Source organism: Sapajus apella, unplaced genomic scaffold (genome assembly GCF_009761245.1).
Source record: "Sapajus apella isolate SASKATOON/1434 unplaced genomic scaffold, GSC_monkey_1.0 scaffold41, whole genome shotgun sequence".
NCBI classification, from domain to species: domain Eukaryota; kingdom Metazoa; phylum Chordata; class Mammalia; order Primates; family Cebidae; genus Sapajus; species Sapajus apella.
In genome coordinates this window covers 19,092,163-19,112,637 of record NW_022436981.1, presented here as the reverse complement: position 1 = coordinate 19,112,637, position 20,475 = coordinate 19,092,163, and the positions used below count along the sequence as shown (strand labels likewise).

Sequence of the window (20,475 nt, the reverse complement as noted above, 5' to 3'; positions counted from 1 at the left end):
AATTCCCACATGTGAGAGGGACCAAGGGGGAGGTAATTGATCATGGGGCCTGGTATTTCCCATGCTATTCTTGTTCTAGTATTTAAATCACACTAGATCTGGTAAGTTTATCAGGGGTTTCCACGTTTGCTCCTTTGTCATTTTTGTCTTGGCACCACCATGTAAGAAGTGCATTTTACCCCTCACCATAATTCTGAGGCCTCTTCAGCCATGTGGAACTGTAAGGTCAATTAATCCTCTTTTTCATCCCAGTTTCAGATACGTCTATCACCAGCATGAAAATGAACTAATACAGTAAACAGTACCAGTAGAGTGGGACAATGCTGAATAGATACCCAAAAATGTGGAAGCAACCTTGGAGCTGGGTGACAGGCAGAGGTTGGAACAGTTTGGAGGGCTCAGAAGAAGACAGGAAAATGTGGGAAATTTTGAACTTGCTAGAGACTTGTTGAATGGCTTTGCCCAAAATGCTGATAGCAATATGGGCAGACCAGGCTGCCATGGTCTCAGATGGAGATGAGGAACTTATTGGGAAACTAGAGCAAAGGTGACTCTTTTTATGTTTTAGCAAAGAGTCTTCTGGCATTTTGCCCCTGCTTTATAGATTTGTGGAACTTTGAAATTGAGAAAGATGATTTAGAGTATCTGACAGAAGAAATTTGTAAGCCACAAGGTATTCAAGAGGTGAGTTGGGTACTGTTAAAGGCATTAAGTTTCATAAGGGAAGCAGAGCATAAAAGTTGGAAAATTTGTAGCCCAACTGTGCAATAGAAAAGAAAAATCCTTTTTGGGGGAGAAATTCAACCTGACTGCAGAAATTTGCATAAGTTGCAAGGAGCCTAATGTTAATGCCTAAGACCATGGAACAGTGTCTCCAGAGATGTCAGAGGCCTTCACAGCAGCCCCTCCCATCACAGGCCTGGAGTCCCAGGGTCCCCATACTATGTGCAGCCTAGGGATTTTGTGCCCTGTGTCCCAGACACTCCAGCCAATGTACAGCTGGACCAACATACAGCTTGGGCTGTGGCTTCAGAAGGTAGAAGCCCCAAGCCTTGGCAGCTTCCACATGGTGTTGAGCCTCCAGGGCACAGAAATCAGAATTGAGGTTTGGGACCTCCACTTAGATTTCAGAAGATGTATGTAAACGCCTGGGTGTCCAGACAAAATTTGCTGCAGGGTGTGGTTCTCATGGAGAACCTCTGCTAGGGAAGTATGATGGGAAATGTGGAGTCAGAGACCCCATGCAGAGTCTCTACTTGGGGTCCACCTAGTGGAGCTGTAAGAAGAGGGCTACTGTCCTCCAGTTCCCAGGCTGGTGAATCTACTGACAGCTTGTCCCTTGTGCCTGGAAAAGCCACAGACACTCAACACCAGCCTGTGAAAGCAGCCAGGAAGGAGACCATACCCTGCAAAACCACAAGGGTGGAGCTGCCCAACATCATGAGAACCATGGCCTGGTTGTGAGAGATGAAGTCAAAGGAGATCATTTTGGATCTTTAAAATTTGACTACCCTGCTGGATTTTGAACTTTCATGGGTCCTGTAACCCCTTTGTTTTGACCAGTTTTTCCCATTTGGAACAGTTGTATTTAACCAATGCCTGTACCCCAACTGTATCTAGGAAGTAACTAGGTGGTTTTGATTTTACAGACTCACAGGCAGAAGGGACTTGCCTTGTCTCAGATGAGACTTTGGGCTGTGGACTTTTGGGTTAATGGAGAAAAGAGTTAAGACTTTGGGGGACTGTTAGGAAGGCATGATTGGTTTTGAAATGTGAGGACATGAGATTTGGAGGGGCCATAGGTGAAATGATATGGTTGGTTGTGACCCCACTCAAATCTCTACTTGAATTATATCTCCTAGAATTCCCTTGTGTTATGGAAGGGACCCAGCAGGAGGTAATTGAATCTTGGAGGCCGATCTTTCCCGTGCTATTCTCGTGATAATGATTAAGCCTCAAGAGATCTGACGGGTTGATCAGGGGTTTTTGCTTTTGCTTCTTCCTTGTTTTTCTTTTGCCACTGCCTCCTGCCATGGTTTTGAGGACTCCCCAGCCATGTGGAACTGTAAGTCCAATTAAACCTATTTTTTTCTCAGTCTTGAGTGTATCTTTATCAGCAGCATGAAAACAGATTAATATAGCCACTCAACATACCGAGAAGCAAAGCCAAATGAGTTTAGTCAACATACATCATAGGCACATCCTCACAAAAAGCAAAGTGTCACCCCAACAAAAGTAAGAATAAGAAGTATTTCTCCAGTTCAGACAAAAATCAGCAAAGTAATACTGGATCCTGAATCCTAAACAAAATGAAATGTTGAAATGCCAGATAAAGAATTCAAAGCAGGTCTCTTGCTCCAGCCATAGCTTGGGGTCGATCTCCACTCCTCTGTGTCTTCTGCTCAAGGAGACCCAGATAACTGTCATAATCTCTGTTGCCTTGTGACCTGAAGGTACTGGGATATCCATAGCCAAGATACCAGGACAGCCTAGAAGCTAAAGGATGAGTTAGGGAATACATCTAAAGGGGTGTTGGCTCAAATGATAGACTAGAAGAAGTGCATATGCACTGCTATCATAGAGAGGAAACAAAAGGGCCAGTGAATACTGGCTTTCAAATTAATCTCTATTTTTCCTGGAATTTTACCATTGGATTTCCTCTCATTTTATTTACTGATTTATATCCTGAGTCTTTTATATCTCCTTAAATTTTTTTTGTATAATAATATTTATACTAGCTTTATACTTGTCTTAAAATTATCTGGCTGTAATTTTAATACGTTTGGTAAAGTAATGCTTATATAAGAATCTGGCTATTTTCGCGTTCATTTATTTTTACATTTACATTTGCACACACACACACAGCAGTCTATTTTGTACTGATTCCTTTTTAAGTGTTTTTTTTTTTTTAACTTTAAAATTAGTTCTTGAAAACCTGAGTATTTGCGGGAGCCCATGTGAGTAAAGACAATGTCCTCGTCAAAGAGAAACAAGTTTCTCTGGCTCAGAGTAAAACAATATATAATACTGGTTTTTGAATTGCTTATATTTGAACACTTGTACACACGTGCATGTGTATGCATGTCAGAGAGAGAGGTGGGACAGAGGGAGAACCAATATATTTTTCTTCATCCCAGTGAATAATGGTAGCATCAGGAACTGCTTATTTTCCTTCATGAGCCCTCAAGGTTTCATGTCTCTGAAATTCCAAATTCTGCCAGTGTCTTTTCTTCTGCCCCTAACACTCTTTGATGAGAAATTGGCCCAGCTTTACGTTACAAGCCAGTTTTTTTTTTTTTTAATTTTTTAATTAGTTTCCTATTCTGAGGACGACTATTTTTGTGCCATTTCTGCGAGCTTACTCCAGCAGCAGGCACCTGCTCTTCGTAGCTGCTCTTATCTTGGTCCTTTTACAATATTTGTCATCTCATTTTCTTTAGAGCTTCGGCTTGGGATTATTGATAACTGTTTTATTGAGGATGAAGTTTTATTTTCTGTTTCTAATTTTCTTTGTCACATTGAATTAGATTCAGAGAGATACAGGCACTGGTGACTTTATTTCATACTTCACAAAGATAAATCTCTTCTACTTTGAATTTATCCTTTCTCTCTGTGAGTTTCAAGTTCTGGCTTAGTGATCTTTTAAAAGGCTTTTCGAATATCACTTGGACTCTGGATTGACTAAGTGCCAGGAAGAGTCTCATCAAGGAGCAGGATCATAGACATAAAACTTCCCACATAACTCCTGTGAGACAGGTGGCCCTTTAGCAATAAGAATTTGTTTTTTGCTTCTCTTTCCTTCCTTCCTTTTTTCTCTTATCTCTGCTATCCTTAATTATTTCTATAGTTCCATTCTAAAAAAATAAGTAAAAGAAAATTTGGGTGTTACTTAAACTTTTAAGGAAGGAGATGTATAATTTTTAATTTTAACAAAATAATGGGTTTATAACTTCTGTATGTGCAAAGATACATTAGTGTTCATTTTCAATAGGTTTATTTTTGCATATTTTTACATTGGCTAACTGAATTTATGTTACATTTCAGAATTAATGGTGTTATATGCATGTAGTCTAGAACTAAAAATGTCTGATTTGTAATTAGAGTACATATTTCTAATACATGTTACTCCAAGGAGATTGAAACATATATAGCGTTTATTATAACGTCAGTCCTAGCAACAACAAAAGATTGTTTCATTTCCTCCTTGCTTATAATATTTCCAAATGTATAAAATTCATTTGGCATTTGATAGCTCGGTTGATTTTCTTTTCAGACTTCAAGTGTAGTGCTTATTAAACTGGGAGTTTAAAATGTTTCTCCATGTGAAACACCTGACATGCTGCAGATTTATGAATTATTTTGTAAAATGTTTATAAATTTGTTTAAGTTCTATATCTTAGTGCTTCAATTTCCTTACGTAACACTCCGTATCCTGCTTCTGTATTTAAAAATTTGCCTCCTACTCAAATTGTATTTGAAAGAATAAAAATACATGTGTAGGTATACACGATTTTTATACATTTTGAACTGTATTTGAAAGATTATATATGCATTTTCTAGTATAATTTGAATACAATTGAATACAACATGTGGGTATAGGTATGGATATTATACTTGCATATACACATGCAGACATATATAAATTTGTAAGCGTTGAAAAAGGTGCAATTACTAATTCATCTGAATCTATAAAACATTATGTTTAAAAGCAGACTGACTTGCCACAAAGATCCTTTTTGGAAAAAACCAGGAGCCAGAAGTAATACTTACTTGCTCAGAAACTGATTCATCATCAATTTTCTGCTAACACACACACACACAACACTCACACACACACACAGACATACACACACCTCAAGGAAAAATAAAATAGAAGAAATTAAAGATGGTAATTTAAACTAGGTTTATGTTCAGAGTTAAATTACGTAATTGTTGATGTTACTCCTGTTTATAACACTAGTCATTTTCTTGACTCAATAAGTAAACTTACAGAATAGGAACTTCGGCTATCTTGTCGTGTAGTTAGTCTTTTTAAGCAAATACTGTCTTTCAGCTTTACTCAAGATGTTGTTCAGAGTCATTTTTTTCAACGTAAATTTCTTAGGTCTGGTTGTAGGCTTACAAAAAAAAAATCTAAATTCTCATCATCTGCCTGAGTGGTAAAATATCCTGTTCTCATGGTTTCTATATGATGACCACAACGGCCAAAAAAAAAAAAAAAAAGGTGGAACTAATGTCACTATATAGCATCTTACTATATGGCATATGTTTGGCTTTGTTGTTCTGGTCCAAGATTCAAGCGTATTTAACTTTGAGTTTTCTTCAAAATACAGCATGAGTTCTATCAGATTTACCTCAGATTTTAAATATGAATATACTGGAGGCTTGACCCAATGCATTCTCTGCCTCTGCTTGTCTGATGCTTTAGATTTCTTCTATAAATGAGGAATATTCTCAGTCTTGTAAAAGCCTTGAACTGGTTTTTGGAGACACTGACCTATAAAGCAGCTTGAATTAAATAACTGTGAAAAAGACTATTGATCAGTTGTTCTTACATGTCACAGAAGATTAAATCATATAGGATAATGGAAATAGATAAAGAGAATTATATCAAGGAACTATCCAAACAGTTAATTTATATCGAAATTCATGTTGTATAAAAATATAGGCTATAATTCTTCTAATAGAAATCATTGACTTATAAGTTATATATCTAAATTTAAATATTTTTACAAAATATATGAAATGTGACTTGATAGCCTAACAGAATAAATCCTTTTTCTATTAATAATAAAAAAGAAATTCTTGAGTTCATTTAAAATATTTACTCCATAAACTTCCCTTCACCATCAAAAAATAAAATAAAATAAAAAAGAAAGGTTTGCCTAGCCTGGCCAACATGTTGAAACCCTATCTCTACTAAAAATACAAAAATTAGCCAGGCTTGATGGCAGGCACCTGTAATCCCAGCTACTCAGGAGACCAAGGCAGGAAAGTAGCTTGAACCCGGGTTGCAGAGGTTGCAGTGAGCCGAGATTGCACCACTGCACACCAGCCTGGGTGACAGAGTGAGACGCCATCTCAAACAAACAAATAAATAAATAAAAATAAGATAAAGAAGGGTTTGCTTACCATCTGTCAGACCATGTGCTTACACTGCTCTGCTTATTAGAATTCTTTCCTGCCTATTTCTTTTCAAAAATTCTATATAGGTATCTAAGATTCTATAAAATATTGCAGAATGTCACAGTGAAGAGGATTCTATAAGTTTTTATCAAATTAATTTTATATTTCAGTAGAGAAGACCAATTTTAACCTTACTCATTCCTAATAATATTTGTTAGAATGGCCCTTTATATTTTATTGCCTGCTTTGATTTTTCCAGAGCTCCATATTTGGATTTTTAATACATGCAGGATACCATCTGAAATCATGCAATTTATTTGATTTAAGCTGTTACCTATTAAGCATCAGTACAATCTTATTTTCTTCTATTTCCGTCATTGTCATCTGTCTTTTATCTATGGCATCATCTTTCCGATGGCGAATGTGAAGCCCAGTGATTCCTCCTCCCTCCTCAGTACTCTAACTCTGCCTCATCTGCTTACTAACCATCATCCAAATCTCTGGCATACATCAAAAATATGTCTCAAATCTGAGGTATTTTATTACTGCCTTTGTGTAGGTTCTCATAATCTCTTATAAATAATGAAACAATAGCTTCCAAAATGATCTTCATGCTACCAACTTGTTCTATGTTAACCCATCTTCTGCTGCATAACAATCAATGTTGCTCCCATACTTACAAACAAACAAACAAGCAAACAAAAAAACCTTAAGTATCTTCAAGGGTAAAGTCAAAATTCCTTAATTTTACTTTTCTTGCTTTTGCAGTAGTTTTCACAGTCCTTAGCAACTTTGCCCTGTTATTACTGTTTTTAGGCTGCCTCCTCACTTTCATTTTACTCATACCAATTTTCTCATATGTTTTTACATATTAACATTTTCAGGCAGTTATTCAAAGTGGTCCTTAATTGTGTATTCTATATTTAATGTTTATTAATAAATTGTTTTAAATATATTTTTAAGGCTAAATGAGCAAAGTGATTTTCCACACTTATTTCCAAGAAGATTGCAGAGGTTAAGAGCATAGTAATGACCATGTTATAATTCAGTATAAGTGTAGTTTTATTGATGGTGTGAATACCTAAGGGTATAAACAGGTGAATAGACAAAACAATAAAATAATGAATAAATTGTTTAATTGGGTAGATCATTAAAAAAAAAATTCTTCCCTTATTTATGCCCCCAATTTTGTAGGACACTAAAAAGATAACAGTACTATTTGATTATTCAGTCATGATTTCTTTTTCACCTAGCAGTTTTGGTTGAAATTTTGTGTTTCATATATGTATAGGTTACAAGAAATAATAAACTAATTTTTAAAATTAACAAAACTGTCTATGTTTATGTTGTATAACAATGTTTTGATATATGCATACATTTTGAAAAGGGTAAATCAAGCTAATTAACATATGCATTACCTAACATACTCGTCTTTTTTGTGAAGAAAGCACTTAAAATCTACTCTCTTAACAATTTTTAAGTGCACAATATGTTGTTATTAATGATAGTCATGGTCGTGTACAATTGATCTCTTGAACATTTTCCTTTTGTCTAACTGTCGCCTGTGACCAACATCTCCCCTAATCTCCTCCACCTCGCAGTCTCTGATAAACAACAACTTACCCTTTGCTTCTTTGAGAAGTGAAATAATTTTTAGAAGAAAATATTCTTTTAAATTGCATATACTGTTAGATTTCTATTCATAAATTTATAGGCAAAAAAATCATATGTACCTTAATATACAAAATATGTTCAAACACAGATACATATTGCTGAATGGTATTTTGTTATCACGCATAAATATTTATGGTAAAGTAAACATATAGAATGCTTAGTAATTATAAATTGACATTTATTAAGATTTTTGAAGCTAGTGAATTTTTTTTTTATTTTTGAGACTGAATCTCAGCCTGTCACCCAGGCTGGAGTGCAGTGGCATGATCTTGGCTCACTGTAGCCTCCACCTCCCGGATTCAAGCATTCTCCTGCCTCTGCCTCCTGAGTAGCTGGGGCTACAGGCAGGTGCTGCCACACCCGGCTAATTTTTGTACTTTTAGTAGAGATGAGATTTCACCTTATTGGCCAGGATGGTCTTGATCCCCTCCCCTTGTGAACCACCTGCCTCAGCTTCTCAAAATTCCACCTGGGATTACAGATGTGAGCCACTGCGCCTTAATGAGTAGACTTTGTTCCACTTTTTAACAATAACTACTTTATTTCCCGTTATCAGTTTTGGTACTTTAAATCAGCATTTAAGATTTGAAAAGTTGTCCTTAGAAGCACTCAATGTATTTTACACCAGTGAATTTAGGTGTTCTCACACTAGAGAAAAGAGCAAATTAGAATATATTAATCTATCTTTAAGCACACATTTATTTGTTTTCAAGTGTTTGCTGCCAGAAATTGTACACGTGAAAAGTCATACAGTATGTGCTTTGCATGTTTTTCTTTTTTTTAATCCGTAATGACTCTGCTTCTAGCTGTGAGTTTGAAAAAATCTGTCAATCTTCCACTAAATCCTGAAATTATTTCATGGTGCAAACTTAGAATCAGATTGAAGCCCTCACATAAAATATGTTTTTCCATCCATCAAAAACTAGCTCCTCTGACATATACAGAAGCAGATTCAAAGATATAAACCTGTAGGTAAGATTGTTAGCCTCTAGTAGAGACTGTTCCTTGGAACTTTATTTTTCACAAAACATCCATGTTATCGCCTCAGTCTTGGCATTATCAGTCCTCTTGACATACAGCCACATGTTTTCCTGAAAATCTGATCCTTGTAATGACAACCACATGAGATCTTAGGCCACTGTTATGTGAGGAGATAAAACAAGCCTTCAGCACATATGCCAAATAGTCAAGAATTGTCGGTTTTTCTTAAGAAATTCTTTTAAATTAACCAAGTTGGAATTATGTACTCATAAGAGAATACAGTAAAGAGAAAAACATAAATACCTTGCAATTTCCTTAGGACCTGTGATCATGTTGTGGTAGTGATTGTGATTTTAGAACGTGTTAATTCTCTAGCTTTTCTCCTTTTAAAATTGTCATAGTATATTAACTGAGTCCCATTATATGACTCAATAGTTATATTTTTAGTGACATTATTTGAAGTAAAATAAGTGTACTGAAGTTGTTTTCTTAAGACTGGGTAATATCCAATTTTTTAAACATTTTTTCACAAAATGTTTAAAGGAATTATACTAAATTTAAAACAAGCATTAAAAAAGAGAAAAACAGGACCTTGAGAGGAAGTGATCTGGATTCTAAGTTTCATTTACTTAACCACGTGACTTTGGATACATCACTATTATCTTTTGAACTTCCACCTATCTCATCTGTAAAGTGGGAATAAGAATATCTCTTCTACATATTGCAAAGCTGAATTGAAACTATCAAATTGGATAGTACATTTAACAGTTTTAAAATGTGATGATCAAAAATCACAAAGAAGTACTAGTAAAGGTTAAAGAAATATACTTGTTGAGATACACATTATATTTAAGCTCATAGGTCAGAAAATGTATTCTTAAAACTTCTGTGACACCATCTAGTAAACAATGTATGTGGCCAGGCAATGCAGATGCCAGCCACTATTCCACTATTTACACGTTTTATTTATCATCTCATTTAATCTTTACAACTGCTCTGTGAGATTACCAATTTCATAAAACTGTAATCCTCAGCTTCCTAAATGAAAGAGTGCAGATAGGTCGATCTGATTCCAACATTGAGGACCTTATATTAGTCGATTCTTATAGTATTGTCAATATTTATTATGTTGACATGATAATGTGGAGATTCAGATCATTCTTACACATTCAGGAACCAGAAGCTTAGTAGTGGAGGCAAACCATGCAAATGGTTTTAACACAAAATAGTATGTATGACGAGTTCCTAAAGTGTGTGGCAAGCAAATTTTAGAGCAAAGTGAATTAATTTGTAGGATTAGTAAACAAGTGAGAGTATAGTTGTTTTGTTTGTTTTTTTTGATACTCATTTTCAGTAATGGTATATAGGAGATAGAGATTTAAAAAATAGCACCTTAGAAACTTCTAAGTGAAAGGATGCCCTGAAAATTGTGTCAAAACAACAAACTGAACCAGGACTCTCCTGGCAAACCACGATGGAAAGTCACCAAAATAATTAGAGCATTTTGATTTTGAGAAGAAAATAAAATATTAAGTAAATAACATACCCTTAGGTATATGCTTTTTATATTATAAAGATATGAATTGTTTCAGTTGTAAATGTTGCCTTGTGCAAGCATATGTCACAAAGAAATGTGCAGTTAGCATTATAGCAATTACTTTCTGCCTACAACCAATATAAAACAAATTTAGACAGCTGTGAAATCCACTGTCTTACAATGCGTTGGATTTAGTCTTACTGAATTAGGACGCTACTAGTCAATTAAGTATAATATCATTTTGCAAGTTATTCATTTTAGTTCTTATTTCAATTTTAATGATAGATATTTAGAGTTCAAAGATGTTGGGGTAAGTCGCTTTTTCAACTATCTCCTCCAATATATTGGAATTATATATTTATAATTACAAAAGGTCCTTGATATATCTGGAGCTTTGAAACTGCAAGTTAGGTGACTCTTTTCTTTCTTTCTTCCTTTTTTCCTTCCTCCTGGCTCCCCTCCTTTTAGTAAAATATTCTATATCATGAAGTAAGTTACATGATTTCAACGCTATGATTTTTTTCAAGTTATCTTAAAAATTGAACTTATCAGTAAATATACTTTTTGAAAATAATTATTCTAATATTTCCTGTGCTTGTTTCATGATTGATAATTTGCATAATAGTACAGTTACTCAATATTTGGAACTCTACCTTGCCCACAAAATGGTACAAGTTCTTTCCTTGAACTGATCTACATGTTGTGATTGATTTCCATTTACCCAGCTGATAGACTACCCCTCTGTCTCTCTATTTGCATTTACTCACTATCTGCAGGTTTCATTGTCACCTTTCAATTTCCCTCAAATGAACACTTTGTATGTAAAACACTTCCCCACTCCTGTGTGCTAGAATTTTTCTCTTCAGAGCAGAACTAGCTTAGTTTCATGGATGATGATTGGCCAAAGTGGTATTTGAACATAATGGTAGTTACTGGATGGAGGGTTAGACTGAGCTAGAAGTCTGTCATATGCAGGTAACTTCAGATTCTAAAAATGAAAAAAATGCTTTATTTTTCATTTGTTTGCTTTACCTTCAACTATCCCACGTTTTTCAAATATTAATTATGAAGTTAGTTCATTCCATAGAAAACATTATGGAGATTTCTCAAAGAACTGAAAATAGAACTACCATTTGAGCCAGAAATCCCATTACTAAGCATCTACCCAAATAAAAGAAAGCCATTCTACCAAAAGTCAACTTCACTCATATGTTTATCACAGTACTGTTCACAAGAGCAAAATCATGGGATCAATCTAGGTGTCTATCAAGGGTGGACTGGATAGAGAAAATGTGATGCATATACACCGTAGAAACCTACAAAACCATAAAAAGAATTAAATCACGTCCTTTGCAGCAATATGGATACAGGTGGAGGCTATTATCCTAAGTCAATTAATGCAGAAACAGAAAATCTGATACCATATATTCTCAATTTCGAGTGGAAGCTAACCAGTGGGTACACATGGATGTAAAGATGAAAACAATAGAAGCTGGGAACTCCAAAAGTGAGCAGGGAAGGAGAAGGGCAAGGGCTGAAAACCTACCTGTTGGGTTCTATGTTCATTATTTGGGGAATGGGTTCAACAGAAGCCCAAACTACAGCATTATGCAGTGTATCTGTGTCACACACTTGCACATGTAAGCCCTGAATCTAAATTTTTTAAAAGGAAAAGATAATTTTAAAAATGTATTTTAAATGCTTCAACAAACACACAAAACCAAAAACAGATGCTTAACAGAAAGTAACACCTTGTTAAATACTCTGGTGATGACAAGAATTTCACATATTGCTAAGGATACTGAATTAAATAGCATTTAAGGTTTATAAATAGTGATCTTATCTGTAAACCTTATTTTACATTAAATACTTCATAGGGAAATTGTGCTCAGTTGGTAATTCAACTCAATAGTTGTTCTCTGACATGTCTCAGAGGACTATAATAGAAATTTGCTAATGCTTCTTAAATCTTCTATCAGCCAATGCGGTAAGTGTTGTGGTAATTTATATTATATTTTCCAAGGAAATTAGGCAAACAGTATGTTCAAACTATGTATTATTTATTAGTCCTGTTATAAATTTAAGAGTACTACATACTTAGTTCAAGGCAGTAATTAAAAATACAAAAAATAAATGTGAAAAAATGTTTATACTTAAAACTTTAATATTTCAGATGTGAGTGTACATCTGGATGGACTGGACAGAACTGTAGTGAAGAAATAAATGAATGCGACTCTGATCCATGCATGAATGGAGGTCTTTGTCATGAATCTACCATCCCTGGACAATTTGTATGTCTGTGCCCACCCCTTTATACTGGACAATTTTGCCAACAACGCTATAACCCTTGTGAGCTACTTAATAACCCTTGCAGAAACAACTCAACATGCTTGGCTTTGGTAGATGAAAATCAGCATTGCATTTGTAGAGAAGGTAAGAGCTGATATGGATTTTAATTTTTTAAAATAATTACCTAATTAGTTTGTGTTTTTACTGTGCCTATGGGATGATGGCCTCTTAAAATGGGTTGGAAAAGTCCTATGCATATTGTGGCTAGGTGAGTATCTGACTTCAAATCCAGTTATAAAAATATATTAGAGAAATACATTGAATGACTTAATCTAAGAGTTAACCACTTGGAAGAGGAAACAGAGTGAAGCTTTATAGCCTTTTGGCCTTTTTTTTCTTTTCGAAGTTGTCTCTCTTTTAGTAACAGTTTCTCTTTTCTAAATAATCCTGTTCATATCGTCTTCTTGACAATAGCAGTTAGTTAGAGGTGGACATAGGTATAATCAAGGTTAATGAAATGCCTTATTGTACATATTCTTCTGGAGCTATCAAAATATTACTTCTGTCTACTTAGATTAGTTACAATCACATAACTTTGTAACTTTGGTGGCTACATTGTCTCATTAAGAGAAAGCCTATGCAAGAAAGAAAGAGCAATTCAAGGAATACTATTGGAGCTCCTGGATCCAGCCATACCTGAAGCCAAGATATTTGTGGCTTCCTGGGTCACATCAGCCAGTAACTTTCCTGATATTATTCAACTTTCTTGATTGGGGTCTCTTCCTATGCAAGTGAAGAAAGTCTTATTAATGCACATTGGTTTGGGTATGTGTTCACGGTTCATGTGTTGATGGCTACTCACAAGAAATTTCCATCTTCAGTGGAGATGCTTCTGCTCCAAAACACATGGCAGGTTCTCAGAATAACTAGATGTGTTATAAGCATAATATAAAAAAACACATTGCGTTTGGAGATTCACAACTGCAATTTATTTTCTAATATTCACTTGTGGTTTCATGTTTTCTTCCCTCTCACTGGCCCTTAAAGGAGTCTTTTAAAGATAAGGAAATCACTTATTTACTCTTCTGTTCAAAACAGCCAGCTTAGATGACATTGTTAAATAGATACCTTATTCAAAGTTATTTTCATTTATTTTTGCAAATCCTCTAAAACTTTCTTAAGAAACTACTCTTTTTTAAGAATATTGAGGCAAGTCCTTAAATCTGTACATATGACAGAAACTTCTGGTACTTCCGAAGGATTAGAATTAAAAGCTAGAAAGCCATCTGTAATAGTTTTTGCAAAAATGACATTAGATTTATAGAGTACATGAAAGACTGTTTTCAAGAATAAGACAGGAAAAACAATATAGAGAAGAAAAAAATACAAGGGGAGCATTTGATGCCCACAAAAATTCAATAATTATGAAGACCATAATTCAAATAAGTAAATAGGTTTCCTTTTAGCAAACATTGAGAGTGAAACTTGTTAAAAATTATTCAATATCAGTGAAGCTAATTCATTTAGTAGAATAATTCTGCTAAACATTCTAAGTAGAATTTTTTATTTAGCTTACTTACATTTCTGAGAATGTAAGAAATATTATTTCTGGGAATGTAAGTAGGCTAAGTAAAACAATAAAAATTCTCAGAGTATAAATATTAAATAAATTTTCTAGAAGAGGCAATAGTATGTTTATTCACTTTAGATAAATCTCCTTTGTTTTCACCAGAGATAATTTTCTACAAAATTGGCATTGTTTTAAAACCTTAATATTTAAAAAATTCATTTGCTCTTCATAAATGCATTCAATAAACTTATAAAACATAGTGATATATTTTTCCTGTTATGGGGTCAGGGAAAGAAAGTTTAGAAACATTTTAAAACCTTCTAGTCACATATTGAACTAGTAATGATATCTGCTGTCCCCTTGTACATGACAAAGACGTTATGGGGAGAATTTAGCTTTCACTATTATTAAGTAAATAAAATCTTATTTCCCCTTAATGTTTTATTATTGTACTTAAGCCAAATCAGTGCTTTGGAGTGGCAGGTAGACACAATGAATTATGTTTATTCCTTTGTGATTGCAATTCAGTACAAAGAGATATTTGAATTGCACATCTTTTTTTAACTAATTAGCATATATCTATATATTTCTAAACCTAATTGTGGAGTATGTTCCTGTAAATCGTGTCTGACTACTGTAATAATGTGTAATATTGTCTTTAGTAGTTTTAACTTCTATAGCAGATTAAAAACTAAAGGCTGTAACATTGCTTTTAAAAATTACCTCATAAAGGCAAAAGAATTTGACTATGTACCATTTTAGAGGCTTTGCCTGGGTTAATAGCTTTATTTAGAATAGGTTGTATGTCAAAGACAGTATATTACTTTTGAAAGAAAATATTTTATCAAATTTAATTCTCACAAGTACCAGCATTTAAAACTACAAAAAATCCCAAGACTTAACATCCACAGATACTACTTGAAATCTCCAATGGATTCCTTTGCAAGTTGTTGGTGTTTGTCAGTTGACGAAAATAGAACTGGTCATAAGAGTGGAAATTTAAGGCTTGTGGGCTAAGGATTCCGCATATGTAATTCTGAATTTCTTTTCACAGCTTTTAGTCAGTCTCTAGGGTATCTTAGTATATAAATATGAGTATAGATAAAATTTCAGCCAGGGTAACAATGTGACTATATGTTAAACAACTATATTAGAAATGACATTCAAATTCACTCTGAAGGACCAGCAAGTAGAATAACTGATACTTTGGGGTTTATGTCAGACTGCTAGCAGGTAAACTATCTTGGTTAGTGTGATTGAAATATATAATGAAAATAATCTACTCCTTTTTGCAATGTCAGCTACTTAAAAATTATAGGTATAGTTAAGCACCAGAACTATTGTGATCCTGTTTGTGAGGCAAATAAGGGGCAATGCTTCTGTCTTCTGACTAGAACTGAGGTGATTAATTAATTCTGTGAATAGTGAACACTTTACAAGAAAATGAGGAGGCAAAAGAGCATGTGACAATAATAATTCAGTGTGTTTATTTTATATAATCTTATTAGTTTAGAACAATTTCTGTAGGAACAAACAGCGCTTTAATAAATAGAAAAATAACACATAGAAATGCACATTTTATAAGATTTCTGTAAACAAATGGGTTACATTTTTTAACACCACAATAGTGTTAGCTTGAGTTATTTAGTATGTCATAAATTTACACACCTAGAAATTTATTGGAACCAGTTTTTTTTGCCTCTATAAACTGTACTCTGTACACAAATACATGTCTATTTTGTAACTGCATGTTGGTAGTATTCTGGAAATTTAAAAAGTATTCTTTATTAACTGATTCAACAAACTTATATTGATTTCCTATGATGTATCATCTTGAGATAGGTTCTGGAAAAATTAAACATGGTGAAGATATGTCCTCAAGGGATTTAAAGTTTAAGTGAGAGAGACACCAGTTAATTAACCATTGAAGTACAATGCTGTACAAGGCTTTGATAGTGACAAGGGGCAGCCCAATGCCTAGGTAGATAACGGGGGGTAACCAGTGAAACAACACCTCCAAGCCAGTGACAGTTTAAAGTCTGAAAGCCAAGCTACAAGTTAAATTCTCACACCGGATTGAGAACTTGCCTTCCTGTTTGGTAGTGCTTTCCTCTGATTGATTCCCAGCCTTTACCTATTTTTCATATATGTGCCCTTTCCTAATTGGTTTTGTACACTGTTATACCCACCTCTGAGTGTTGTCTTCGCTTTAACTTTTGCATACTCACAAACCAATCAGCAAGCTCTTCCCACCCTGTTTCTATGAAAACCCAGACTCAGTCAGTAGAAGATAAGACCACCTGACTTTGGGGAAGAGACAGCCTGACTTCAGGGAGGACAACCTGCTCTTCCTGTACTCTCTTCAGCTTCCCTCTCCTCTGAGAGCTATTTTCACTAGTCAGTAAAATTCTCCACCTTCATCATCCTTCAGTCATCTGCATGGCCTCATTCTCTTGGACACGGGACAAGAGTTTGGGACCCACTGAGGTGCGGGTACCTAGAAGGGCTGTCCAACTAGGTCTTTGCCCTCCCCAGTGGAGGGCAGCCACCTCATATGAAGAGGTAAGGGGCCAACTGAGCAGCTAACACACCGTTGTCTGTGAACAGTGGAACGAAAGGAGCACTGAACCACCCTCTCTGGGGCTTTGGTGTCATAGGCATGATCACCTGGGTGCCACCATGTTCCTCTCAAGGTGACATGCCTGGTCTGGCTGGGAACCTGAATTGAGCTTGCTGTTGTGTCGGCACCTGGAGGGGCCAGCCAGCTCCTGCACTCACTGGCTCACATGATTCCTCCCCCAAAGGCTTGAGCATAGTGTGTCAAGTAGACAGATGGGGCATCCCTGCTGTGAGTCCAGTGAAGGGGCTCAGAAAAATCCTGCATCACCTTCACATTTGTGCCAGAAATACCCACAGAGTTGCAGAGGTTTGGATACATACACTGCTTTCTCGTTTCTGTTGACAACTTTTAGTTGTGTCTAGCAAATGAAGCCTCAGTTACCCAGAACAATTATGTGCTCATTAAACCACTTCCTAAGCTGCTTTATTTTCCACTCCCTTGCAATGGGATCACCTCTTAAATAAACTACTTGTGAGAAAATCATTATCTCAGTTTTTTTTTTGTTTGTTTTTTTTTTTAAGGAGCCCAAGCTAAGACATGTAGTAAATTCCATCCCCCTGGTAATGATGATTTACCTAAGTCTGGGCATGCATGTGACTGGAATATTGGCATTCAGAGCCCTTCTTTGGAAATCATGCTGAGAGAAGAGACCTTTTCTTTCTGCCAGAGGTTTTCAATTGGCAGAGTCAACTACCATGTTCTCTTCATGTGGAGATAATCTGTATCTAGTAGGGTAGAAGTGTTTGGGGAAGAAGGAATCCTGGCAGAGCTTACAGTTCTCTCTTCAATTTTGTGAGCAACCTGGTATCCCTCCCAGCTGGGTTACCAATAAATCTCACTTCTTAACTAAGTTTGTGTTTTTATTTATATTGTTTATAAACAGTAGAGTAATGGCTAAAACATAGAGTGAAGGCAAAGACTTAATTAAATGGGCAAAGGTTGAATAAAGTGGTTTCAACATTAAGCTGGTAGAAATCAAATATAAAATATATCACTTGAGGGCTGGCTCCAATAGCTCACACTTGTAATCCCAGCACTTTAGGAAACTGAGGCAGAAGAATTGCTTGAGGCAAGAGCTCCAGACCAGCTCTAGACCTCCTATCTGTACTTTTTTTTTTTTAGTTAGCTGTGCATGGTTGTTCATCCCTGTAGTCCTAACTGCTAAGGAGGCTAAAGCAGGAGGGATCACTAGAACCCAGGAGTTTAGGGTCACTGTGAGCTATGATCTCACCACTGCACTTCAGCTTGGGCAACAGAACAAGAACTTGTCTTTAATAATAATAATAATAATCACAAAACCACATGAAGATTAAGAAGGTAAAGATGACTTCAAAGGAAATGCATGAAAATGTGTTTTTTTGCCATACAGAGAATTATTTTGGCATGTGTGTGTCTAGTTAAAAGATAGGAAATTATTTAACTATCGATATACATTTCTTTACTAATGTTCTTTTTATAAATGATTCTTTATCTTTCTACTTTGAATTACTATTTTCTCAGTTTATAGGCAAAAAATTATGCTATCAAATATGTTTTAATTTCATATAAAAAGCTTAGTTTCTAAAATAGCCACTTTGTATGTCTTCAAGGTGAAAGGAACAAATGTTTCTTTAAATGACAGAATTAAAATGTGGCAAAGATGCCTTGCAAGGTGCTGTAGTGAAAACAGAATCAGATCATTTACATTTGCTATTGATTTACAATTGGGAGCCTAAGCTTGATGGAATTGTAGTATCAGGGGAGACAAGTAGTTGCATTTAAATGTGTCTATTACTCAGTATATATACCATCATTATGGTAATTTCACATTACCTAAGGTATACAATTACAAGTGCCAAATAAATGTGTCATTTGACAAAATAGTTTGTCTAAATTAGAAATTACTCCTGTTGACAATTAAAAACATGTACCCATGTTGTAGCGCATACCTATTAAGGTTAATAGTTGTACAAATTTGAATTTAGAAAATTCCTTAAAGAAGACACATGAATAATTAAACGTTAAACATGTTAAATATTTATTACATTCTAAAATCTTGGCTTTTCTATTCTTTAAGTGCGCTTTAGAAATAAGTGTTAAAAATCTCAGGGACTATTGGAAATATTTTATATGCTTATTTCATAGTTTTTAAAGTTAAATTTGAAGAATTTTTTATATTGGCTAATTATTTTAGAAAATGTTAATATTTGAATACAAATATTTTTAAATAACATTTTTTTAAAGTCTGACTTGCCAATGGAAACTTCTGAGATCTTTTTTTTTTTTTTTTTGAGATGGAGTTTCGCTCTTGTTACCCAGGCTGGAGTGCAATGGCGCGATCTCGGCTCACCGCAACCTCCGCCTCCTGGGTTTAGGCAATTCTCCTGCCTCAACCTCCTGAGTAGCTGGGATTACAGTCATGCACCACCATGCCCAGCTAATTTTTTGTATTTTTAGTAGAGATGGGGTTTCACCATGTTGACCAGGATGGTCTCTATCTCTTGACCTCGTGATCCACCCGCCTCGGCCTCCCAAAGTGCTGGGATTACAGGCTTGAGCCACGGCGCCCGGCCTGAGATCTTTTTTTGTTTTCTTTTTATCAAGCTTTTAAATTCAGAAAAATTAGATTATTTAATCAAGAATAAATAGAAATAATACTTTTGAAAGAAAAACAACATTAAGAGTTCTAGTTTTTATTTAAGAATATATGATTTTTAACTACCTTGTTTGAATTCATGCTATGATATACACTAGTTTTTTTTTCTCTGTTCACATTCATTTCAAATTACTCCAACTAATACCAATTCCAAAGTGAACGTTGTTAAAATATAGTCCTGAAAGATAAAATGCTATGTAAAATGTTTTTATAAAAATTTCACTATTGTTAATGTACTGTGTTCCATATAATACCTTCTAGAGCACAAAGTGCAAAAAGGCTGAATTTGTTAGAAAAAAAAATAAATGATTTTTAAAATAATACCTACAATCCACATGGGTTTAGATCTTAAATTTGAACAGTAGGCTTTAAAATTTAATTTCGTGTATTTTGGAGGAGCGAGTGAAGAAGCATACAAATAATGTCATTTACTAACCATTCATGTGTATTTGCTATAGCGATACACAGATGAGACAGTGTAAGAAAAGGATCAAGACAGTATCCATTTGAAAATGCTTCACTGTTATGCATGTAAAGAACTCACTGCAATTATCAAAATAGAGTCAACCAGATAGTGCTGAGTAGGAATAAAGAACAGGGGAACAGAATAAAATTATTTCAGTAAACTTTCTGTTTGAATAGTCTTTTAGCTGTAACTTCATATATTCAAAACGGGTACCCTTCACAGAAATGAACATCAACTTCTAACACCAAGAATTATAGAATATGCAGTTTGGGATTAAGTACACAGTCATGGATTGCTTACAAAAGGGGGTATCCTGAAAAATGTATCACTAGGCAATTTTGTTGTATGAACTACTTAGAGTGTACTGACACAAACCCAGATGATATAGCCTGCTGCATTTATATGTCCATTATAATCTTGTAGATCATTGTCATTAGAAATGTGGTCTGTCATTAACCAAAATGTTCTTATGCAGCTCATGACTGTATATACATTTCACTCATAAAATCCTTAAAACGTAAGCTCTCTCAGCAAAGCTTTGGTTAATTTTGAATGCAATCCACATATACTTTTTTTT

The 20,475-nt window shown here is 34.9% G+C and overlaps 1 protein-coding gene across 1 annotated transcript in view; it reads left to right on the top strand.

The window, feature by feature from the left end:
• The window catches only part of LOC116565901 (protein eyes shut homolog), a 774,713-nt gene that overhangs the window by 70,618 nt on the left and 683,620 nt on the right, over positions 1–20,475 (top strand). The window contains exon 3 of the mRNA XM_032299846.1: positions 12,492–12,751. Within this exon, the coding sequence (XP_032155737.1) occupies positions 12,492–12,751 (260 nt within the window). The remainder of the gene's footprint in view (positions 1–12,491; positions 12,752–20,475) is intronic.